The 19,567-nt window shown below is 39.9% G+C and overlaps 1 protein-coding gene across 2 annotated transcripts in view; it reads left to right on the top strand.

Moving 5' to 3' along the window:
- Positions 1-19,567, top strand: part of Eph (Eph receptor tyrosine kinase) — a 1,044,814-nt gene that overhangs the window by 843,610 nt on the left and 181,637 nt on the right. For both annotated transcript variants that reach the window (XM_067142090.2, XM_067142089.2), the window contains exons 5-6: positions 12,142-12,427; positions 15,182-15,327. In XM_067142090.2, coding sequence (XP_066998191.1) covers positions 12,142-12,427; positions 15,182-15,327 — 432 coding nt within the window. The remainder of the gene's footprint in view (positions 1-12,141; positions 12,428-15,181; positions 15,328-19,567) is intronic.

Below are 19,567 nucleotides of genomic sequence, written 5' to 3'. Positions count from 1 at the left end.
CTGAATGAAATGGTAGTTTAGAGGAAGGCACCTGAAATTTAATATTTAAATACCTATGTTATTTATCCTCTCAAAAAAGTACTACATAACAAAATATATAGAGAATACAATTTCCGATCATTTATGTCTCATTCAGTTTTACCAGTAGCGGCTCGTGGGTCAAATAGCAGATAGGGCTAATGTGGGTGTTTCTTATTATTATTATTATTATTATTATTATTATTATTATTATTATTATTATTATTATTACCGTGGTTTGGTGGATTAGCAGAGGTGAAAGAAGGTGCTGGGGTGAACGGGTCTCAACTTACGAAATTAAAGTTAAGATAAAATTTAACAAGGTTATATTTTCTTTGCAAAATCAAGAAATAACAAGAATGGCAGGTACAGAGTAGCAAAGCAACCAATCGAGAATGTACAATTACAGTGTTACAGGATTTGGGCTCCGAGAGCCAGACACATAATTCTTGAGCAATGAGCCCAACTTTACTTATACATAAGGTTTAACAAAGGGGCCGAAAACCCCAATCATGCCCAGGAGCACTCGCTCCCTATCACTCAGAAAAGCCTGCTCGAGGCACACAGAAACCAAATTTTAAGAAAGAGCAACACGCTCTCAAAGTTCAAGCCTATCAAAGGCCACACCAAATTCTACTTTCAAGCTGTCCTCCAAGTACATGAAAACAGGGGTAAAAATACCCAACCTACTGAGGCCTATTAAGTAAGGAAACAGGTCAATTACATGGCCTCCAAAATACCAACTTGAGAGGAGGCGTCCTTGCACTCCTAATACACTTTATTTAAAACCTACTTGGCACTAGGCCGTTAATGCAAGGGCTAATCCCATCCTAAAGAGGTGACTTATATAAGAAAACGATTTACATTACATTAGAAGGGAAGAAACGGTTGTGAAAATAAGTTCACCTCAAAGCAATATGAGTGGGAGCTCGAGAGGGTTAAGCACTCTCTATCCCAATTTGTAGTTTAAAAAGATAGAATAGATACCAAGTGTCTTTACATTTTAGAGGAAAGTTACATGGTAAAAGGCTTCGGACCTGCCCCGAGAGTTAAACTGCTGAGCTAGCAAGAAAAGAAGTTGTGGTTGAACTGCTGCCCGAAGAACGAGGCGCTTCCCGCCCCCTGCTACATAATTTTCACAATGATAGATGTTACTGAAGTGGCGCGGAGACCCGAAAATCAGCAGTTTATATACCCTCGTGGAAAGTTCGAGGCGTTTCGTGAATGATAACACCCGCCCACAAGCATTTTATTGGATAATGGCAAAAACTACTACACTAGACGAAGAAGAAACACCTTATTGGTGGAAAATTAATTACAGAAATTTCTTATTGGTCAAATTCAAAACTGGCGGAAAGAAATGGTTAATATTGCCAACTTAAACAATGACTGAAAGAAATTTAACAAAGAACAAACTTATGAACCCAAAATTTCTCCCCAAACAAATTTCTTTCACTTCGCACTAGGGTGCATAATTGTAGTCCTTCAGTAGTGCCATCTAGAAGGGAATGTCCACACTTCTTACTACAAGCTAAACAAAAATACATCGAAAATGACACAGTTCAGAAAACTTCAAAATTTACAAGTAGGGACATCTTCTGAGAAACTTGAGAATTAACACTGTAGTTAAAGTTCAGGCTTCCTCCAGTAGAGGAGTTTCAACTGGCGCAATGTTTGAATTAGCGGAGCGGAGGTGTACCGCCCGGTACAATTATTATTATTATTATTATTATTATTATTATTATTATTATTATTATTATTATTATTATTATAGTTTTTGTTGCTTCTGCAGTGGTATATACACGCATATTAAACGTTGTCTTTACATGTTTATTGGCAATATCAGTACAGTTAAGCATGGTTGAGTCTAATTCATGCTAATAGTAAAATACTTGAAAAGTATTCTTCTGCGATGCAAACAAATCAGTTTTTTCAGTTGAATTCCAGAATCTCTGCAATGACGTCCTAATGAATACTATGCACAGCTAATGCGTTTAAATTTTCTTGCCCCATTGAGTTCCTTTAGATAAGTTTTAACTCGTTCTAGAGTACTGAAACAATGTTCTGATTCCGCGGTTGAAATTGGGGTTGTAAGTACTATTTCTCCCACTTTGTGTACTTCTGGTAAGACTGTTTTCAGATTGTTTTCTTCCATTAGGGTCCGAAGAGAAAGTACACTCGTTACACTCGCAAATGTATCATTCCTATAAAGCACAGTTATTTCACCTTCTAACTTACACTTCATAAGCATGGGATAATATTTCACTGCACTGGTTACAAGTACCCTAGGAAAAGCAACCTTGTATTCTACGAAACATTGTGGATCAAATTAAAAGCATTGTGTGTGCTGCGCTTCTTGGAAACGGTGTTTCGTCTGATTCACAATTATGCCACACGCTTCTTTAGCATCGCCACTTATTTTCACTTCTTTCCGCACACTTTTTGTTGGGCATTCAGAATTTCGTTCCAACTCAGGTAAATGCCTTCTGATGTCATTTATTGCAGTTTCGAAATGCTCAATTGCAGTACGGAGATTTAGGTCATTGGTTGATGGTTTCTGTAGTGTGTTCTACAAAATGTCAACGTGAATCAAAACGGAATTTAAAAATGAGAGAACATACAGGAATTCCTCATCATTCAGAAGATTATGTAGTCCTATTGCCTCTCTAACTGTAAAATCATCCCAACCATCGTCATTTTGAATGGTGTCGAAACACCCAAGGAGAGCATCCTTATTGTTGGAGACAGTATTAACAACTCTGCTACGAAAATTCCAGCGCATCTCTACAGTTTTCGGAACCGCACTGCCACATACAGATCTTAATAAATCAGAGCGCTTGGAAGAAACAGGAAAAATGATGAAAAGCCTGTTATATTGATGAAAAACAACTTCACTGATTTCACAGTTGAACACGCTTTCTGTATTACGAAGTTTACCTGATGGGCGTAACAGTGGATGAAATGTGCATGAGGAAATGAATCTCTTATCTTTAACTGTACCCCATCCCTACCCACCGGGCGAGTTGGCCGTGTGGTTAGGGGCGCGCGGCTGTGAGCTTGCATCTGGGAGATAATGGGTTTGAATTCCACTGTCGACAGCCCTGAAGATGGTTTTCCGTGGTTTCCCATTTTCACACCAGGCAAATGCTGGGGCTGTACCTTAATTAAGGCCACGGCCGCTTCCTTCCAACTCCTAGGCCTTTCCTATCCCATCGTCACCATAAGGCCTATCTGTGTCGGTGTGACGTAAAGCCACTAGCATCCCTCTCCCCCCCCCCCCCACTTAACACGACAGCACCATAATATGACTGACCAGTTAATTTCTGTTCCAGCTTGAACGGTCGTAATTTTTGTTTCGGAACTGGCGTTAAACCGTCTGCAGTTCGATCTTGAATACGGAAAATAAATGAATCTCTCAACTGGGCCACTATGAGCAACATATCGCAGCAATATAACTAATTGTGACATGCATGATATATCTGAAGTTTCATCTGCCTGAATGGCTACATATTTAGCTCCTTGTATTTCCTGTACTATCGTCCCTCTATAGACCGCAAACATACAGTCCAGTAATTCATTCTGAATTGTTTTCGAGGTATTTTTTGATACTGTAGAATTGAGAAAGGTGATCGCTTAGAATGCTCTCTAATTCCTCTATTTCGGACAGCAGATCCAAGAATACCCCGCGATTGTGTGAATTGTCACCTTCGTTATGGCCTCGAAGGGGTAGTTCATGTGTTCCACAAAACTGAATACAGTTAATTATCCTGCCTAAAATGTGTCTGTTCTTATCTACAACTTCGTTTTGACGCTGATTAGAAACACGGTGGCCTTCATTTAATTGAGTCAAAATGTTTCCAGAATCAAAATGATTATATTTTACGTTGTTTTCAATATGTGTTTCTGAAGTTTTGTGTTTCTTAACTCTTTCTGACAGATGTTTAAAATCAGTTAACAGGCCTTCGATCTGAGCAGCGGTCGCTTGGTAGGCCATGGCCCTTCAGGGCTGTTGCGCCATGGGGTTTTGTTTTTAACAGTCTAACTAGTTTCCCCACCGAACAGTAAGCATACGAAGCAGAAAAGCGACCTCTTTTTTATTATTTGACTTCACTCACAGTCAGCCACTTCTTGTCAAGCCAAAATAACGCAAATGTTCTTTTCTGATTCTTGCAACTCTGATGAAGCTTAAAATATCTAGGCTGGTTCGCACAAAGTCTTTTTACTTCTAATTTTTCTTCTAAATTTAATGATGAGAATGGAGATTTTTCAAGAGTATCTACCCTATTCATAATAAAAGACAAGTTATTAATAATTTCAGTACGTGCTATTCACTATTTTAAACACTACATACTAACCACTGTTAACCAGAAACTATCCAAAACTTATGCTCTCTTACTGCTAAAAACGAATTGTAAACTAAAATTCGAAACGTGTCGAAAGTTTCACTCTGTGAATGGTCACAAGAACATGTTACATGAGGTTAGAAGAATATACGCGAGTTTGCAGTAACATCGCCGTAACACCCGCCGCTACAGCTTCGTCTCTGTTGTTCTTTAATTTTGCGGGCATTTCAAAACTAGCCCCTAGCTTGACATTTTAAAATGCATTGAAACTTTCACTCCCTCAAAGGTTCACTAACCTTCAAAACAGTTACCAATACTCACTGTGAGGACAGTCCGGCTCCATGGCTAAATGGTTAGCGTGCTGGCCTTTGGCCACAGGGTCCCGGCTTCGATTCCCGGCAGTATCGAGAATTTTAATCATCATTGGTTAATTTTGCTGGCACGGGGGCCGGGTGAATGTGTCGTCTTCATCACCGCCGCCGCCACCACCACCACCACCACCACCACCACCACCACCACGACGCGCAGGTCGCCTACAGGAGTCAGATCAAAAGACCTTGCACCTGGCGAGCCGAACATGTCCTCGGACACTCCCGGCACTAAAAGCCATACGGCATTTCATTTACTGTGGGGACAGAGAGCGAATTAGCCCCTGTGTCAGGATAAACGTTTGAAACATGTAATACAGTCATACTTTTATTTTCTCATATCATTAATTACTTCAGGACAGTGGTACTGAGATATAAATTTGGTCTCATTAAATTAATTATCTAAAATATAAATAATATAACATTTCTAAACACTTATGTCTAAAAATCTGGTGGGGCCAAGCCCCTTTATCCCTTAATTGTTTTAAGAGGAAGTACAGCTAGGCAGCCACCCTCTATATAATAATAATAATAATAATAATAATAATAATAATAATTATTATTATTATTATTATTATTATTATTATTATTATTATTATCAGAGAGAAAAAATGGAAGGGGTCCATCACTTCGAAAAATGAAGGTATCGGCCTAAGAAAAAGGCCGCAAAGGGCGAGAAAATAAAATACTCTCTAGGCCTCCATACGTAGGGAGATCGTAAAGGAACGATCGCTTGAAGAATGAGACAACGGGGAGTCATGAAAGAAAGGAAGACTCCCTTTACATTCGATACACTAATTATCACATAAATGAAAGTCCACAGCCTGTTTCCAGTCATTCGACCGGGTCAGAAATGAAGCCCCAATCCAGCGGCGAGGATGGGAAGTGTGCCGCTGCCGAAGTCGGTTGCACTCCTCTGGGGCAATGATTAACGAATGACAGATGAAATGAAATTATATTGGAGAGTGTTGCCGGAATGAAATATGACAGGGAAAACCGGAGTGCCCGGAGAAAATCCTGTCCCGCCTCCGCTTTGTCCAGCACAAATCTCACACGGAGTGACCGGGATTTGAACCACGGAACCCAGCGGTGAGAGGCCGGCGCGCTGCCGCTGAGCCACGGAGGCTCCCTAATTATCACAGAGTCGGAATAAATCTAAATGTGAAGGCCTACATTGTCGAAAGCTTATACAACTGATCAATAATCAGTGGCGGCTCGTGACCAAATGTTCAGGGGGTTCACAACAAAATTTGTGTTCACGTCTGAAATATACCAAAGTAGATTGCAAATAAGTAGAAAATCACTTACTCAAATCATTTCACTAAAACTTCCTTGTACGGTTGCTTCTCTACTCATAATATGGTAGAATCCTTATATCCGAGGATGCATTTTCCCGAGACTAATCTGTGAGTGTAGGCCTACAAGAAAAGTAAAATTACGACTGCCGGGCTGAGTCGCTCAGGCTTTGGCTGAGGCTCTGGCTTTCTGATCTCGTGGTTACGAAAACCTGTTCACAATTAACTACTAGCGAAATCTTCCGGCTATGTAATGCAATAGTAACTTCTGGGAGCTGTGGCCAACAGTAACAAAGATTTTAATATTACAGTAACAGGAGAGGTGGTGGACCCTTGTGGTCAAATGTAATACTATCTCTGGTTTGAGGGTGGTTGTAGACGGAAAGGCACATTCCTTACCGTGCTCCTCCCTTATGGATATATCTGTGCCTAAACCATGACGTCATCTCCATGCGCATGCGTATAGTCTTAAGGTTCGTAACAGAATCTCCAGTGTGCTCTCTGGCATTGTCAGTCGAAACGAACAGCTGTCAGTGTAACGGAGCTTCGATATAAGTCTGCTTTCGATCGATTGACGAAATCAGGTCGGAAAAGGAAATAATTTTGAATTGCCGGTATCGATGATTGCGTGAATATGCGTTACAACTGGGTGTTCACGTGCTCATGTGCTCCTGAGAGCCCAGCGCCACTGTCAGTAATAACATTACATTAACCATTTTTTTTTTTGTGATATGCTTTCTCCAAAACCAACTACAATATAGCCTATCAAACCAACACAGGCTACAATATATAAGGTCTGATATATTGTATGAATTGTCACCTTCGTTATAAGGTCTATTATATTGTAGTCGGTCTTGACCAGAACTTAATGCAGCTATCGATATTAACTAAAATGGCGCCCCGATCGGTTTGTTCAAATGTAAACATTAGCATGTGTGAAGCATCAGGTTAGTTCTTTCTGTTGGTTTTGTTTAATCAGGTGACGTTAGTGTGGTGATATTTTTATTGAAATTAGTTTTTAAAACTAACATGATATATTAGGACGTGTCGATCGTATTTTGTGCCTGGATGTAGTTCATTTAAAGCAGATGCACACACATTCAGATCAAGTGTTCTTAATGCATCGTGATGATTTCGTAGTTAGGCCTACAAATAATTCTTTAGGGTGCATTAAAACATTCGAGGATAACTTTTTCATTAGAGAGGATGCTTTCTGTGTACTTGATGAGCTATTTTTTTTTCGGATAAGGCCAAAAACTCTGTATTCGTGCCTATCATAGTAAATTTCCCCAATTACTATGCCGTTTGAGGTTTTTAAAAGTGAGGTTATAAAAAGTGATAGGGTAAAGCTCTTTATGTTGTCTGTAAATGAAGATCATGTTCTCTTTCTGAAATTAGAGAACAAGGTATCAACTGATACACTGTCGCTTACAGTAGGCCCTATGTATTTATGTTTCCGGCACACTTTATCTTGGTGCATTTACACCCTAGTGCTGAATCGGTCGACCTCGGCAATCTTCGAGATTCGTACTGGCAACCTTTGAAACACAAACTATGAATCGCTTAAGCATCGTTGCGCGACATCTGGTGTGCACTTTACGTACTATTACTGTTGTTGTTTACACAGCAAAGCCAAACTATATAATTAATGCTAGGAACAAGATTCGCATCGAGAAATGTTATATAATGTGTATGTAACATAGTTGTTGGCTTAAGATAATAACGGTTTAGAAACTTCATATCGATCGATCATATTCTCGATTCGATTCAGATTTTATTTTCATTCAGTTGGCAGCACTATCGGAACCGGGACAGCTCCCTCCTTACTCCTCACCCCCGTACACAAATGCACAAAGATAAAGTGTGCCGATAATACGTTGTCAACGATTTGAATGTTAATGTCCTTTATGCGAAAATGCATATGCCACAGAGAATTTAATATCTATTGTCCTATTGAGAGACAAAGATTATCTGGAGTGAAACAGATGTAGTATAACAGTTAGGTGAATCATTATCAGAATAATTGTTACGAGAGAATTGAAATTCATGACAGGGTTATGTTTCTAATATATTTTTTGAACGGGGTAGGCTATTATACACTGACTGACAGAGCAAATGCAACACCAAGGAGGAGTGGTTCGAAAGAGATGAAAGTTGGGGAAAAAACAGAGTCGGCACGGAAGAATAATTGATGTTTATTTCAAACCGATATGCAGGTTACACAATGCGCACGGCATCGACTCAGTAGGATGTAGGACCACCGCGAGCGGCGATGCACGCAGAAACACGTCGAGGTACAGAGTCAATAAGAGTGCGGATGGTGTCCTGAGGGATGGTTCTCCATTCTCTGTGAACCATTTGCCACAGTTGGTCGTCCGTACGAGGCTGGGGCAGAGTTTGCAAACGGCGTCCAATGAGATCCCACACGTGTTCGATTGGTGAGAGGTCCGGAGAGTACGCTGGCCACGGAAGCATCTGTACACCTCGTAGAGCCTGTTGGGAGATGCGAGCAGTGTGTGGGCGGGCATTATCCTGCTGAAACAGAGCATTGGGCAGCCCCTGAAGGTACGGGAGTGCCACCGGCCGCAGCACATGCTGCACGTAGCGGTGGGCATTTAACGTGCCTTGAATACGCACTAGAGGTGACGTGGAATCATACGCAATAGCGCCCCAAACTATGATGCCGCGTTGTCTAGCGGTAGGGCGCTCCACAGTTACTGCCGGATTTGACCTTTCTCCACGCCGACGCCACACTCGTCTGCGGTGACTATCACTGACAGAACAGAAGCGTGACTCATCGGAGAACACGACGTTCCGCCATTCCCTCATCCAAGTCGCTCTAGCCCGGCACCATGCCAGGCGTGCACGTCTATGCTGTGGAGTCAATGGTAGTCTTCTGAGCGGACGCCGGGAGTGCAGGCCTCCTTCAACCAATCGACGGGAAATTGTTCTGGTCGATATTGGAACAGCCAGGGTGTCTTGCACATGCTGAAGAATGGCGGTTGACGTGGCGTGCGGGGCTGCCACCGCTTGGCTTGACGGCGGATGCGCCGATCCTCGCGTGCTGACGTCACTCGGGCTGCGCCTGGACCCCTCGCGCGTGCCACATGTCCCTGCGCCAACCATCTTCGCCACAGGCGCTGCACCGTGGACACATCCCTATGGGTATCGGCTGCGATTTGACGAAGCGACCAACCTGCCCTTCTCAGCCCGATCACCATACCCCTCGTAAAGTCGTCTGTCTGCTGGAAATGCCTCCGTTGACGGCGGCCTGGCATTCTTAGCTATACACGTGTCCTGTGGCACACGACAACACGTTCTACAATGACTGTCGGTTGTGAAATCACGGTACGAAGTGGGCCATTCGCCAACGCCGTGCCCCATTTATCGTTCGCTACGTGCGCAGCACAGCGGCGCATTTCACATCATGAGCATACCTCAGTGACGTCAGTCTACCCTGCAATTGGCATAAAGTTCTGACCACTCCTTCTTGGTGTTGCATTTGCTCTGTCAGTCAGTGTATTTAAAAACTCATGGTAATGAAAAGGTCATTCAAATATGTATATTTCTGAAATAAGTATTGCTTGTATAGAGAGAAGGATTACAGACTGGAATAATTTACCAAGGGTGCCCACTACTATATCTACACCAATTTGATAAATTTCAAACTTCTTTGATATATATATATATATATATATATATATATATATATATATATATATATTTTTTGCTAGTTGTTTTACGTCGCACCGACACAGATAGGTCTTACGGCGACGATGGGACAGGAAAGGGCTAGGAGTGGGAAGGAAGCGGCCGTGGCCTTAATTAAGGTACAGCCCCAGCATTTGCCTGGTGTGACAATGGGAAACCACGGAAAACCATTTTCAGGGCTGCCGACAGTGGGGTTCGAACCTACTATCTCCCGAATACTGGATACTGGCCGTACTTAAACGACTGCAGCTATCGAGCTCGGTACTTCTTTGATATCATTTAAGACAAGACTAGATAAACACTTGGTGCGTAATTTGCCACGTGGACGACAGCCCTTAATTCAGATCATTAGTGATTGATTGAATTGAATATAATTGAATTTAACCTGTCACTCTTTGAAACGCATCCGATATTCCCCCCAGGACTGTTATTTTAGAATCCAATCTTATCTTACCTATTTCCTCGACCATACTAGTTGATAGAAAAGACTTATATTTTTCGTTTTCCACATATTGCTTATCCAGATATAGTCATTTCTAGACAGCATTGGTTCTATTGATGATGATGATGATGATGATGATGATGATGATGATGATGATGATGATGATGCTTGTTGTTTACAGACCTAACATCTAAGGTCATCGGCCCCTAATTGGTTCTATTGCCCAAGGTAAAGTACTCTACGTTATTATTACAACTTAGCAATTCAGTAAGATAATCAGAAGGTTATGTTAGTACAGGCTTTTTTATATTCATCCGATGCGTCTGCCATGTTGATTTTGTATTAAGGTCTGATACTATTGTAGATGGTTTTGCTTTATCTCTTCTGTTGCCACTCGTCTCCAATAGATGAGATTACTGCTGCACACGGAGTATGGCAGCCGGCCTGAATATTGACGGGAAGTAGCTGGGGAGTTAGATAACTCTTCTTTAGCATGCCGTTCCTCTAGTTTATTTAAGTACCGGGCGAGTTGGCCATGCGGTTAGGGGCGCGCAGCTGTGAGCTTGCACCCAGGAGATTGTGCGTTCAAACCCCACCGTCGGCATCTTGAAGATGGTCTCAAGGCAGATGCTGGGGCTGTACCTTAATTAAGGCCACAGTGGCTTCCTTCCCACTCCTAGGCCGTTCCTATCCCATTGTCGCCATAAGACCTATCTGTGTCAGTGCTGCGTTAAGCAAAATTGTAATTAAAAAAAATATTACTACTGGTACGTAACACACTGGTTCATCATAGTATTCTAGCTATTGGATCCCCTCTCTGAGGCGCTGATTGGAATGGGCTGTGTGCGAACTTCAAGGAATAATGACACAGGGGTGTTCACGACTGTCTGCGGCCTGGTCATTCCAAGTCGAGAACTTTGGACTGTTAGGTCAACAGCGTAGTAGGTACTGTTCGTTAAAAGTGAGAAAATGTGCCGTTTTTAATTTGATTGATTATTTCATATGATAGCATTGCTTTTAATCGCGACATTACTACTGACTTCATTTTAATGAAGTATGTTGATTTCATTTGGCAAAACCACAAAGGCAGTCTTTCTGAGGATGTAAAAAGACAGGTGGAGAGTGAGTGTTTGCTATTATAATGAAAACTGCCTAACTCGATTGACTGGCAGTAGGCAAGTGAGCCTGTCATCATAACAAAAACTCCCTAACTTGAGTTTGACTATAGTAGGCAATTTTGTTAGTTTCATTGACCTGTCTCAGTCTTATCCTTGGCTTTGACAATTTGAAAGAAACTGAGGTATGAGCAATGCTAGTAATGCCATTCCTTATGCAGCCAGTTCCTGCTATGAATGGTGTGAAAATGTTGCTCATAGGATCGGTTGATGCATGCATTTCAGTGGGCTTGGCAGACTAATATGTAATGGAAACTTCTGGCTCAGTGAGGAAAGCAACGGGAAACTACCTCGCTCCTCATTTCCCTAGTACGCCTCTTCAGTGATGCCTAGGCCATCTATGACAGCTTATGGCTGAGCTGTTGAGGATCCAACTAGCCTTAGGGCTGAGGACTGAACATACATACAGGCAAGAGGGCCTGTCATTGCAATGAAAATTCCCTAACTCAGTCTTCACATGAGAAAAGACGTATGGTGATTTTTCCCGTCGCGTTTCTGGGGTGACGTTAAGAGCTGCCGGTACCGGTATGCAATTTAATATAATCTTACAGTGTGTACACTACTTGAAGTAGAATTATGTATACAGTGTGGAATTCCATAGCGAAGAACGAGTACATCAGCTAGTTTGTTGCTAGTTTGTTATATTATTGTTAGTGTAAAATGGCCCGCCATAGGCTGTATCTAATAATTAATTAAATAAACCATGGGCAGTTATATGAGAATGTTGAAAGCGCATGCTAATTATTTTCTTGTATTTTATACCTTTCTTGTTTGTTCTTTTCTTTGCAGTGGGTAGAAGAAAGTTTCACAAATTTCGAGAAAGGCATCAACTGGCGGTCATATGTGGTTTGTGACGTTGCCTACAACAATGTCAACAATTGGCTGTGGACACCATTTGTGGAGCGAAGGATAGCAAACCGAATATACATTGAGATCAAGTTCACAATCCGCGATTGCTCCCTTTTTCCTGGCAACGCCTTGTCTTGCAAGGAGACGTTCAGCTTGCTGTACTACGAGTTTGACGCTGCAACTAGGGAACCTCCCCCATGGGAGCCGGAAAGTTACAAACTTATTGGTGAGTGAAATATGCATGTTAGCTCTTCACCTGAAAATATTTAATTTAAACTGTCCTCACAGCTGATTATGTCGATATAATATTTGATAGTGTATCTCTGTTCTGTATGTTTGTAGCTACAAAATGTGATTAAAATTGGAACTCCTAAATATACAGTAAGACCTAAATTAAAGCTGGGTACTATAAAGTGACAACTTTACTTTTTGTGATCATTGTAGAGTACTAGGGTTAATTTTTAGGTTACCTTTTCTATTCTCTTCTCTCTGGGGGAGACTAAGACATCATTTCCTCTGCTCATGCTTCTTGTATTGCTTAAGAAGGCTGTAGAGAACACTAAGTAAAAAACAGAGCCAATACTTAAGAAAGAACAGTTTTTCTCTGATTATTACTTTTATTCATACTTCATACTGACTAATATGAAAGCAATTTGCAAAATTATCACCATTCACCATTAAATCATATTAGTCTTTGCGAGAAACATCGGATCACGTGGCTCGGTTTTGTTTCAACACAAACAAAGGAGTTGGAGGAGAGACACGGCTTCAGAGCACGCACACATGGGTAAGCTCTTTATACAGAGACCCATACCTACAGCTTAAGTCTTTCACTCCACAACAAAAGAGACAATCAAAACCATATTCAGTCATCTTAAGCAGTGCTATAAAACTTGTCTGAGGGGTAACAGTTTTTATTAAATATCATTGTTAGAAATATGTAATACTCGTTACAGGTTAAGAAAATGTTGAAGTTCATATTCTCACTTTTCAGTGTTTTATTCTGAGAAATACCATTATTCTGATTTTCACCATAAAATATAAAGATAAATGTATAGCCTTGTTAGAATGCTATCACCGAGCTCGATAGCTGCAGTCGCTTTAGTGCGGCCAGTATCCAGTAATCGGGAGGTAGTGGGTTCGAGCCCCACTGTCGGCAGCCCTGAAGATGGTTTTCCGTGGTTTCCTATTTTCACACCAGCCAAATGCCGAGGCTGTACCTTAATTAAGGCCACGGCCGCTTCCTTCCAATTCCTAGGCCTTTCCTATCCCATCGTCGCCGTAAGACATATCTGTGTCGGTGCGATGTAAAGCAAATAGCAAAAAAAAGAAAAAAAGAATGCTATTAACCACTTGCTGCATGGTCTTCCTCAGCAGCTGACTCCTAGAACAGGAATTCTTGTTCCTTATGTATTTGTTACCAGCATTGCAGTTAGAAAGACAATTCTGTATTATATGGCTGTGTGGTCCATATGATCGGAATTGTATTTGTTCATTGAGAATGCTGGTTTTTTGTGATATTTTTTTGGAGGTTTCTTCTCTCTATATTGTTCTAGATGTTAAATATACATCCTAGGATTCATTCGGTGAATTTCTATATTTGTGTTAATGTCTGCATATTTGTGTCCTTTGTTTGGTAATTGGTCAGCAAATGCAGATACTATTTTATGTTTCAGTGCTCTGCTATGCAGTATACGGTATATAACATAGTACACAATTGTGATGTTTGTCAGAATAGGATTGGAATGTCGGGTGAGACGGGTAATATTGAATCAGAAAATAAAATCTTGAAGAATATAGATGACTTGCTGTTTAGGTTGCATAATAAGCTGCAATGGCAGAAGCAAGGAGGACCTGAAGTAAAGAATAACTCAAGCAAGGAAAGGCTTTCTGAAAAATATAAATTTTCCCTTCTCAGACTTAAGGCACATGCAGTAGAAAATTGTTTCTGGAGATTTTGGTGTGAACTGTTGCATTGCATGGGAGTGAGTTATAGCCGCACTTAAGCAACTGCAGCTACCGATCTCTGTTTTATTATATCTAAAGACTACAAACTTGGAAATATAGTGACTGAGCTCGATAGCTGCAGTCGTTTAAGTGCGGCCAGTATCCAGTATTCGGGAGATAGTGGGTTCGAACCCCACTGTCGGCTGCCCTGAAGATGGTTTTCCGTGGTATCCCATTTTCACACCAGGCAAATGCTGGAGCTGTATCTTAATTAAGGCAACGGCCGCTTCCTTTCCACTCCTAGCACTTTCCTGTTCCATCGTCGCCATAAGACCTATCTGTGTCGGTGCGACGTAAAGACAATAGCAAAAAAAAAAAAAGAAATATAGTGTCACAGAAGAATACTGAGTATGAATTACCCTCATTAGATCTCAAATGAAGAGAAATTGAATCGAATCAGTGAGGAGAGGTTAGTCAGTGATTTCATTAGGACACAGCTTGTGAAGCATCTAGGATATTATCTCAAAGAAAACATATAATGTAGAAATGGTAGGAAGAGGCCAAGACAAGGTTATGACAGACATATTAGAATATTTTGCAGACTAGTAGATACATGAAAATGAAAAGTCAGTACATGATAATGACAAGGAAAGCTGCTTCAATTAACCTGACAGTGTAATGATGACTGTGATACTGGCAAATAATGTAATGATGAAGAAGTGCCACAAGGCACTGTAGCAGTTTGGGATTCTGCATTGTTAAATTGTAGAGGTATAGTGGTTGGGAATCTTTAATCAATATTTACAACTATTAGATCGTGTGCATTATTAGCACAGCTATTTTAAATTGTTATTGAAAGACTGGGGAGGGGGAGAGTGGGGAAATTGACTATATTTGTAATGAACTGGAGGGAGTGTGTTAACTGGTCTGAAACTGTAATGTGCTTATTATTCATTTGTATATGATCATTATTACATAAAATATTAGTTTACTTTTGTTTTTCATTCCAACAACAATAATATTTATTGTGCAGGTCGAATAGCTGCTGGTGAAGGCCGTTTCAACACCAACAGTGAAGTAATCATCAACACGGAGGTCAAATCAATACCAGTTACCAAGAAGGGGGTGTATTTTGCCTTTCGAGATCAGGGAGCTTGCATCTCTCTGCTAGCCATCAAGGTACTTTACGTGTCTTACTTGGCGATTCACAGTACATTGTACCACATTTAGTGGTATAAACCTACTTTTCATACATTTGTATGCTGTTGTTAAAGTTGTTTCTTTCCAATGTGAGTTTCTTTGTAGAAAATGGCTGTTCCTAAATATGCTTGCAAGAAATTGAGGAGCTACCGTACATAAGAAAACAAATTTTTGCATGTCAAATGCAGAATATTTCAATAAGTGAGGAATTGTTTTTCATATTATTTAACTGAAATAACCAGGTTTTTTGCTATACTAAAGGCCTTATCAACATTTCTATTAGCAGTAATACGAAACATTTGTTTCATATTTAAAGGATACGCTTTGTAAGCACATAATTGCATATAAATGGCCCATTTGCTTATAATCCTGTGAATGTGTTTGAAATGGCTTAAGCAAAGCATATTTATTTAAATATTTACTTTTAAAATGTAGTATTTAGAATTTTAATTTCTTTCTCATTTTAGTCCTAAATAGATTTTGGATGTGTATGCACAGTTAAATAGTAAAATATGTGTGCATGCACAAAAAATGTGAAATAGGAAAAGAAGTACTATAATAAGCAAACACAAATTAACAAAATTAAAATATACTACTTGTTTTATGGGAATTAATACCTTATTTGTGTCTGCTACAGTGTATTAGGAATGTTTTCTAACATTTTCTTGTGCAAAGCTCATATATCTATCAGTGAAGAATATTTTATACAATGAAAATGTTCTTCCTACACTGCACGATGGCACATTTGCATTTGAAAATCACCTCAATTCCACTTCTAGTTCAGGTGGTTTGTTTTTTTACCGAACAGCTTTTTGCTCATTTGACAGATTGTTCTGTATCTAGTATTTTTATTTATTACCTGACTAAGCTTATTGAATGTAATTTTAACAATACCCTGAGAGTCTGAAGGCAATAGATCTGTGCAATATTATTTTACAACAAGCATGGGTATTCCCCTATTTACACAGACACACACTACTTTACTAAATTTTATACCTAATTGATTGAAGATATTTTATTAAATAATTACTAGTAATTAGCAGATGACAGAAAGGGGACAAATAATAATTTAATATGGCATTTACAAGTAAGAATGCACTTTTTAATAAATATTAAAATATGCCGCCGGCCCCGTGGTGTAGGGGTAGCGTGCCTGCCTCTCACCCGGAGGCCCCGGGTTCGATTCCTGGCCAGGTCAGGGATTTTTACCTGGACCTAAGGGCTGGTTCGAGGTCCACTCAGCCTACGTGATTAGAATTGAGGAGCTATCTGATGGTGAGATAGCGGCCCCGTTCTAGAAAGCCAAGAATACCGGCCGAGAGGATTCGTCGTGCTGACCACACGACCCCTCGTAATCTGCAGGCCTTCGGGCTGAGCAGCGGTCGCTTGGTAGGCCAAGGCCCTTCAAGGGCTGTAGTGCCATGAGGTTTGGTTTGGTTTGGTTTGTATTAAAATATGCCTCCCCCCCAGAATATGCACTTATATGCACTACCAAACACCAGTCAAATTGTTTGTGAAGATGGGACTTAAAAAGTATATTATTATTGCTTGCCTTTAAATGCATTATTAAAAAAAAAAAGAGAACATGCATTTCGCTTACAAACCCAAGCTCTATTCATAATTAACATTTATAACAACATGGTGAAGATTAAAATCATGATAATTCAGAAGTTGAGCTATACTCCAGTAGAAACTTGTGTTAGGATCTACCACACAATTGTGCATGCATAATGGTTGAATGTTAGTGCTTCTTTGTTGCCATTAGTATCAATGTAATTATGTGTAACATCACTGCCTACCATGCTGATAGAAATTGTGACAAAGATTTTGCCAAATGAAGAAAGATTTGTTCCCAGAAAACTGTTTCTTTTTTCCTTTAAATACTAATTGTATGTATTTCAGGAGTTCCTCATCTGTTATACTCGAATATGGAATATGAACATTTATACATTCCACAAGAAAAATTTAATCTCAGCCTCTGATGAATTATCTGATAAACTTTTCACTCTCAGTTCAGGTACATGCTGGAAAGGTATTTTGCTTCAGTATTTGCAACCTATTTCCCAATTATTGAACTAAACATTTAACGGTATAGGTCATTTCCTACAGGTACTATAATATAATACAGGTTATTAGATAGGTTTAGCACTGAAGTATATAGATTGTTATAAAAGTTGGTTCAATCAATCCAGTCAATCACCACTGATTTGCATTTAGGTCTGTCACCCAGGTAGTAGGATTCCCCATCAGTTGTATATGTAGTCTTTTCTTAAATTATTTTGAAATTTATCCTTGATTAATTATTCCAGTCCCTAATTCCTGTCCTCTAAACAAATGTTTGTCACTATTTGCCAATTTGTCCTTTTGAGTTCCAAATTTATCATCATCTTATGATCTGTCCTACTTTTATAAACTCCATTCAAGCTTATTCATCTGCTAATGTCATTCCATGCCATCTCTCTGGTGACAGCTCAAAACATACAGCTTAGTTGAGTAGCTTGTCTCCTTACTCCCAAGTCTTCTCAGCCGAAAGTTTGCAGATTTTTCAACACGGAAATCACCCAGAACAAATTGTGCTGCATTCCTTTTGAGCTTTTGCAGTTCTCAAAACAAGAAGTAATCCTTGCGAGGGTCTCATACATAGGAACCAATGCTTTAATTGACCAGTGACTTCTACTCCCTCTCCTTCACATCCTTAAACAACAACCCCTAAAATATCATCATAACCCTATGAAGAGATCTTTAATGTGATTTAATGTGATTACCCAAACGAAGATCTTTCCTTATATTAACACCTTGGTACTTACAGTGATCTCCATGAGGTACCTCCATTCTATCAACACTAATTAAAACTGAAAGGACTTTTCCTCTTTAATTTTTCACCCTATCTGCTGTCCATCTCACAGCATTGTTGTGGTCTTTTTGCACTCGTTCACAGTTGTACACCCTATTAATTACTATATACAATATAACGTCATTTGCAAAAATCCTTTTCTATGATTCCAGTTCTTTACTCATACAATTTGTATATAAGAACTCAAAAAAGATCCTATAATACTGCCTTGCGAAAACCTCCTCTTTATCATTGTTAAGGAAATATCGTGGACCACAGAGGTGTAAGAAGCTGCTGGGGTGAATGGACAGACAAGGAATAAACTAGAGCATAAGTTAACACAATAAATTTTGAAATTTTATTTCTTTCCCCTTTTTAAGTTTAAAATTAGATTGTTAGGAAATTTAGAACAAATAACAGTTAAATAGAATAACAATGAGCTCGCCAGCTCCAACAACAGTGACCTAAAGTAAAAAAAAAATCAGGTACAACTTGAGAGAATTAAAAATATTAATTTCCAAAGAAAAGAGCTGGATTGCTCTTGGTAGGTACAAAATTTATAAGAGCACTATTTGCTCTTATTCTTCACACTACAAGGGAGTCTGGGCTCCAACTATGTCATAGTCCAGCCTCACAGAGGTATCAGTTTTTAATAGCACACTTACAACTTGTAGGTTGTTCTTAATTGAAGTATTTACACAGCATTGCCCTGATGTGGGCTTATTTATCGCTCAACAGTTTGTTACACACTGGTTCATAAACATTTACCAAATAAACAGGGGCAATGAGTGCCCATACCAAATGGCTTTAATGTAAAAAGAAAGGTTTAACATGATTGGCTATAAACGAAATGCTAGGAGGTGAAACACTTGCATTACTTTGAGAATATTTTAAAACCTTACGTGGGCTTCTGGCCCAATTCCTCATACAAGCCTATTCTATGCCAGGGTGACTAAGTGAGAAACATTAAATTCCAAAAGAGTGTTAAGAATTTTAGATGGTAGGAAACTTTAGTCACCGCATACCAAGTTGAATGGGAATCAACAGAGGGTAATCACTCTTTGTTCCCTTACATTACATATTTCCCACCGGGCGAGTTGGCCGTGTGGTTAGTGGTACGTGGCTATGAGCTTGCATCCGGGAGATAGTGGGTTCGAATCCCACTGTCGGCAGCCCTGAAGATAGTTTTCCGTGGTTTCAGATTTTCACACCAGGCAAATGCTGGGGCTGTACTTAATTAAGGCCACGGCCACTTCCTTCCAACTCCTACGTCTTTCCTCTCCCATCATCGCCATAAGACCTGTCTGTGTCGGTGCGACATAAAGCCACTATCAAAAAAAAAAAGAAAACATATTTCCCATTAGGAAATAGAACAGAGTCCTCATA

The sequence above is a fragment of the Anabrus simplex genome, chromosome 2 (assembly GCF_040414725.1).
Source record: "Anabrus simplex isolate iqAnaSimp1 chromosome 2, ASM4041472v1, whole genome shotgun sequence".
NCBI classification, from domain to species: domain Eukaryota; kingdom Metazoa; phylum Arthropoda; class Insecta; order Orthoptera; family Tettigoniidae; genus Anabrus; species Anabrus simplex.
This window is presented reverse-complemented; position numbering and strand designations above follow the sequence as displayed.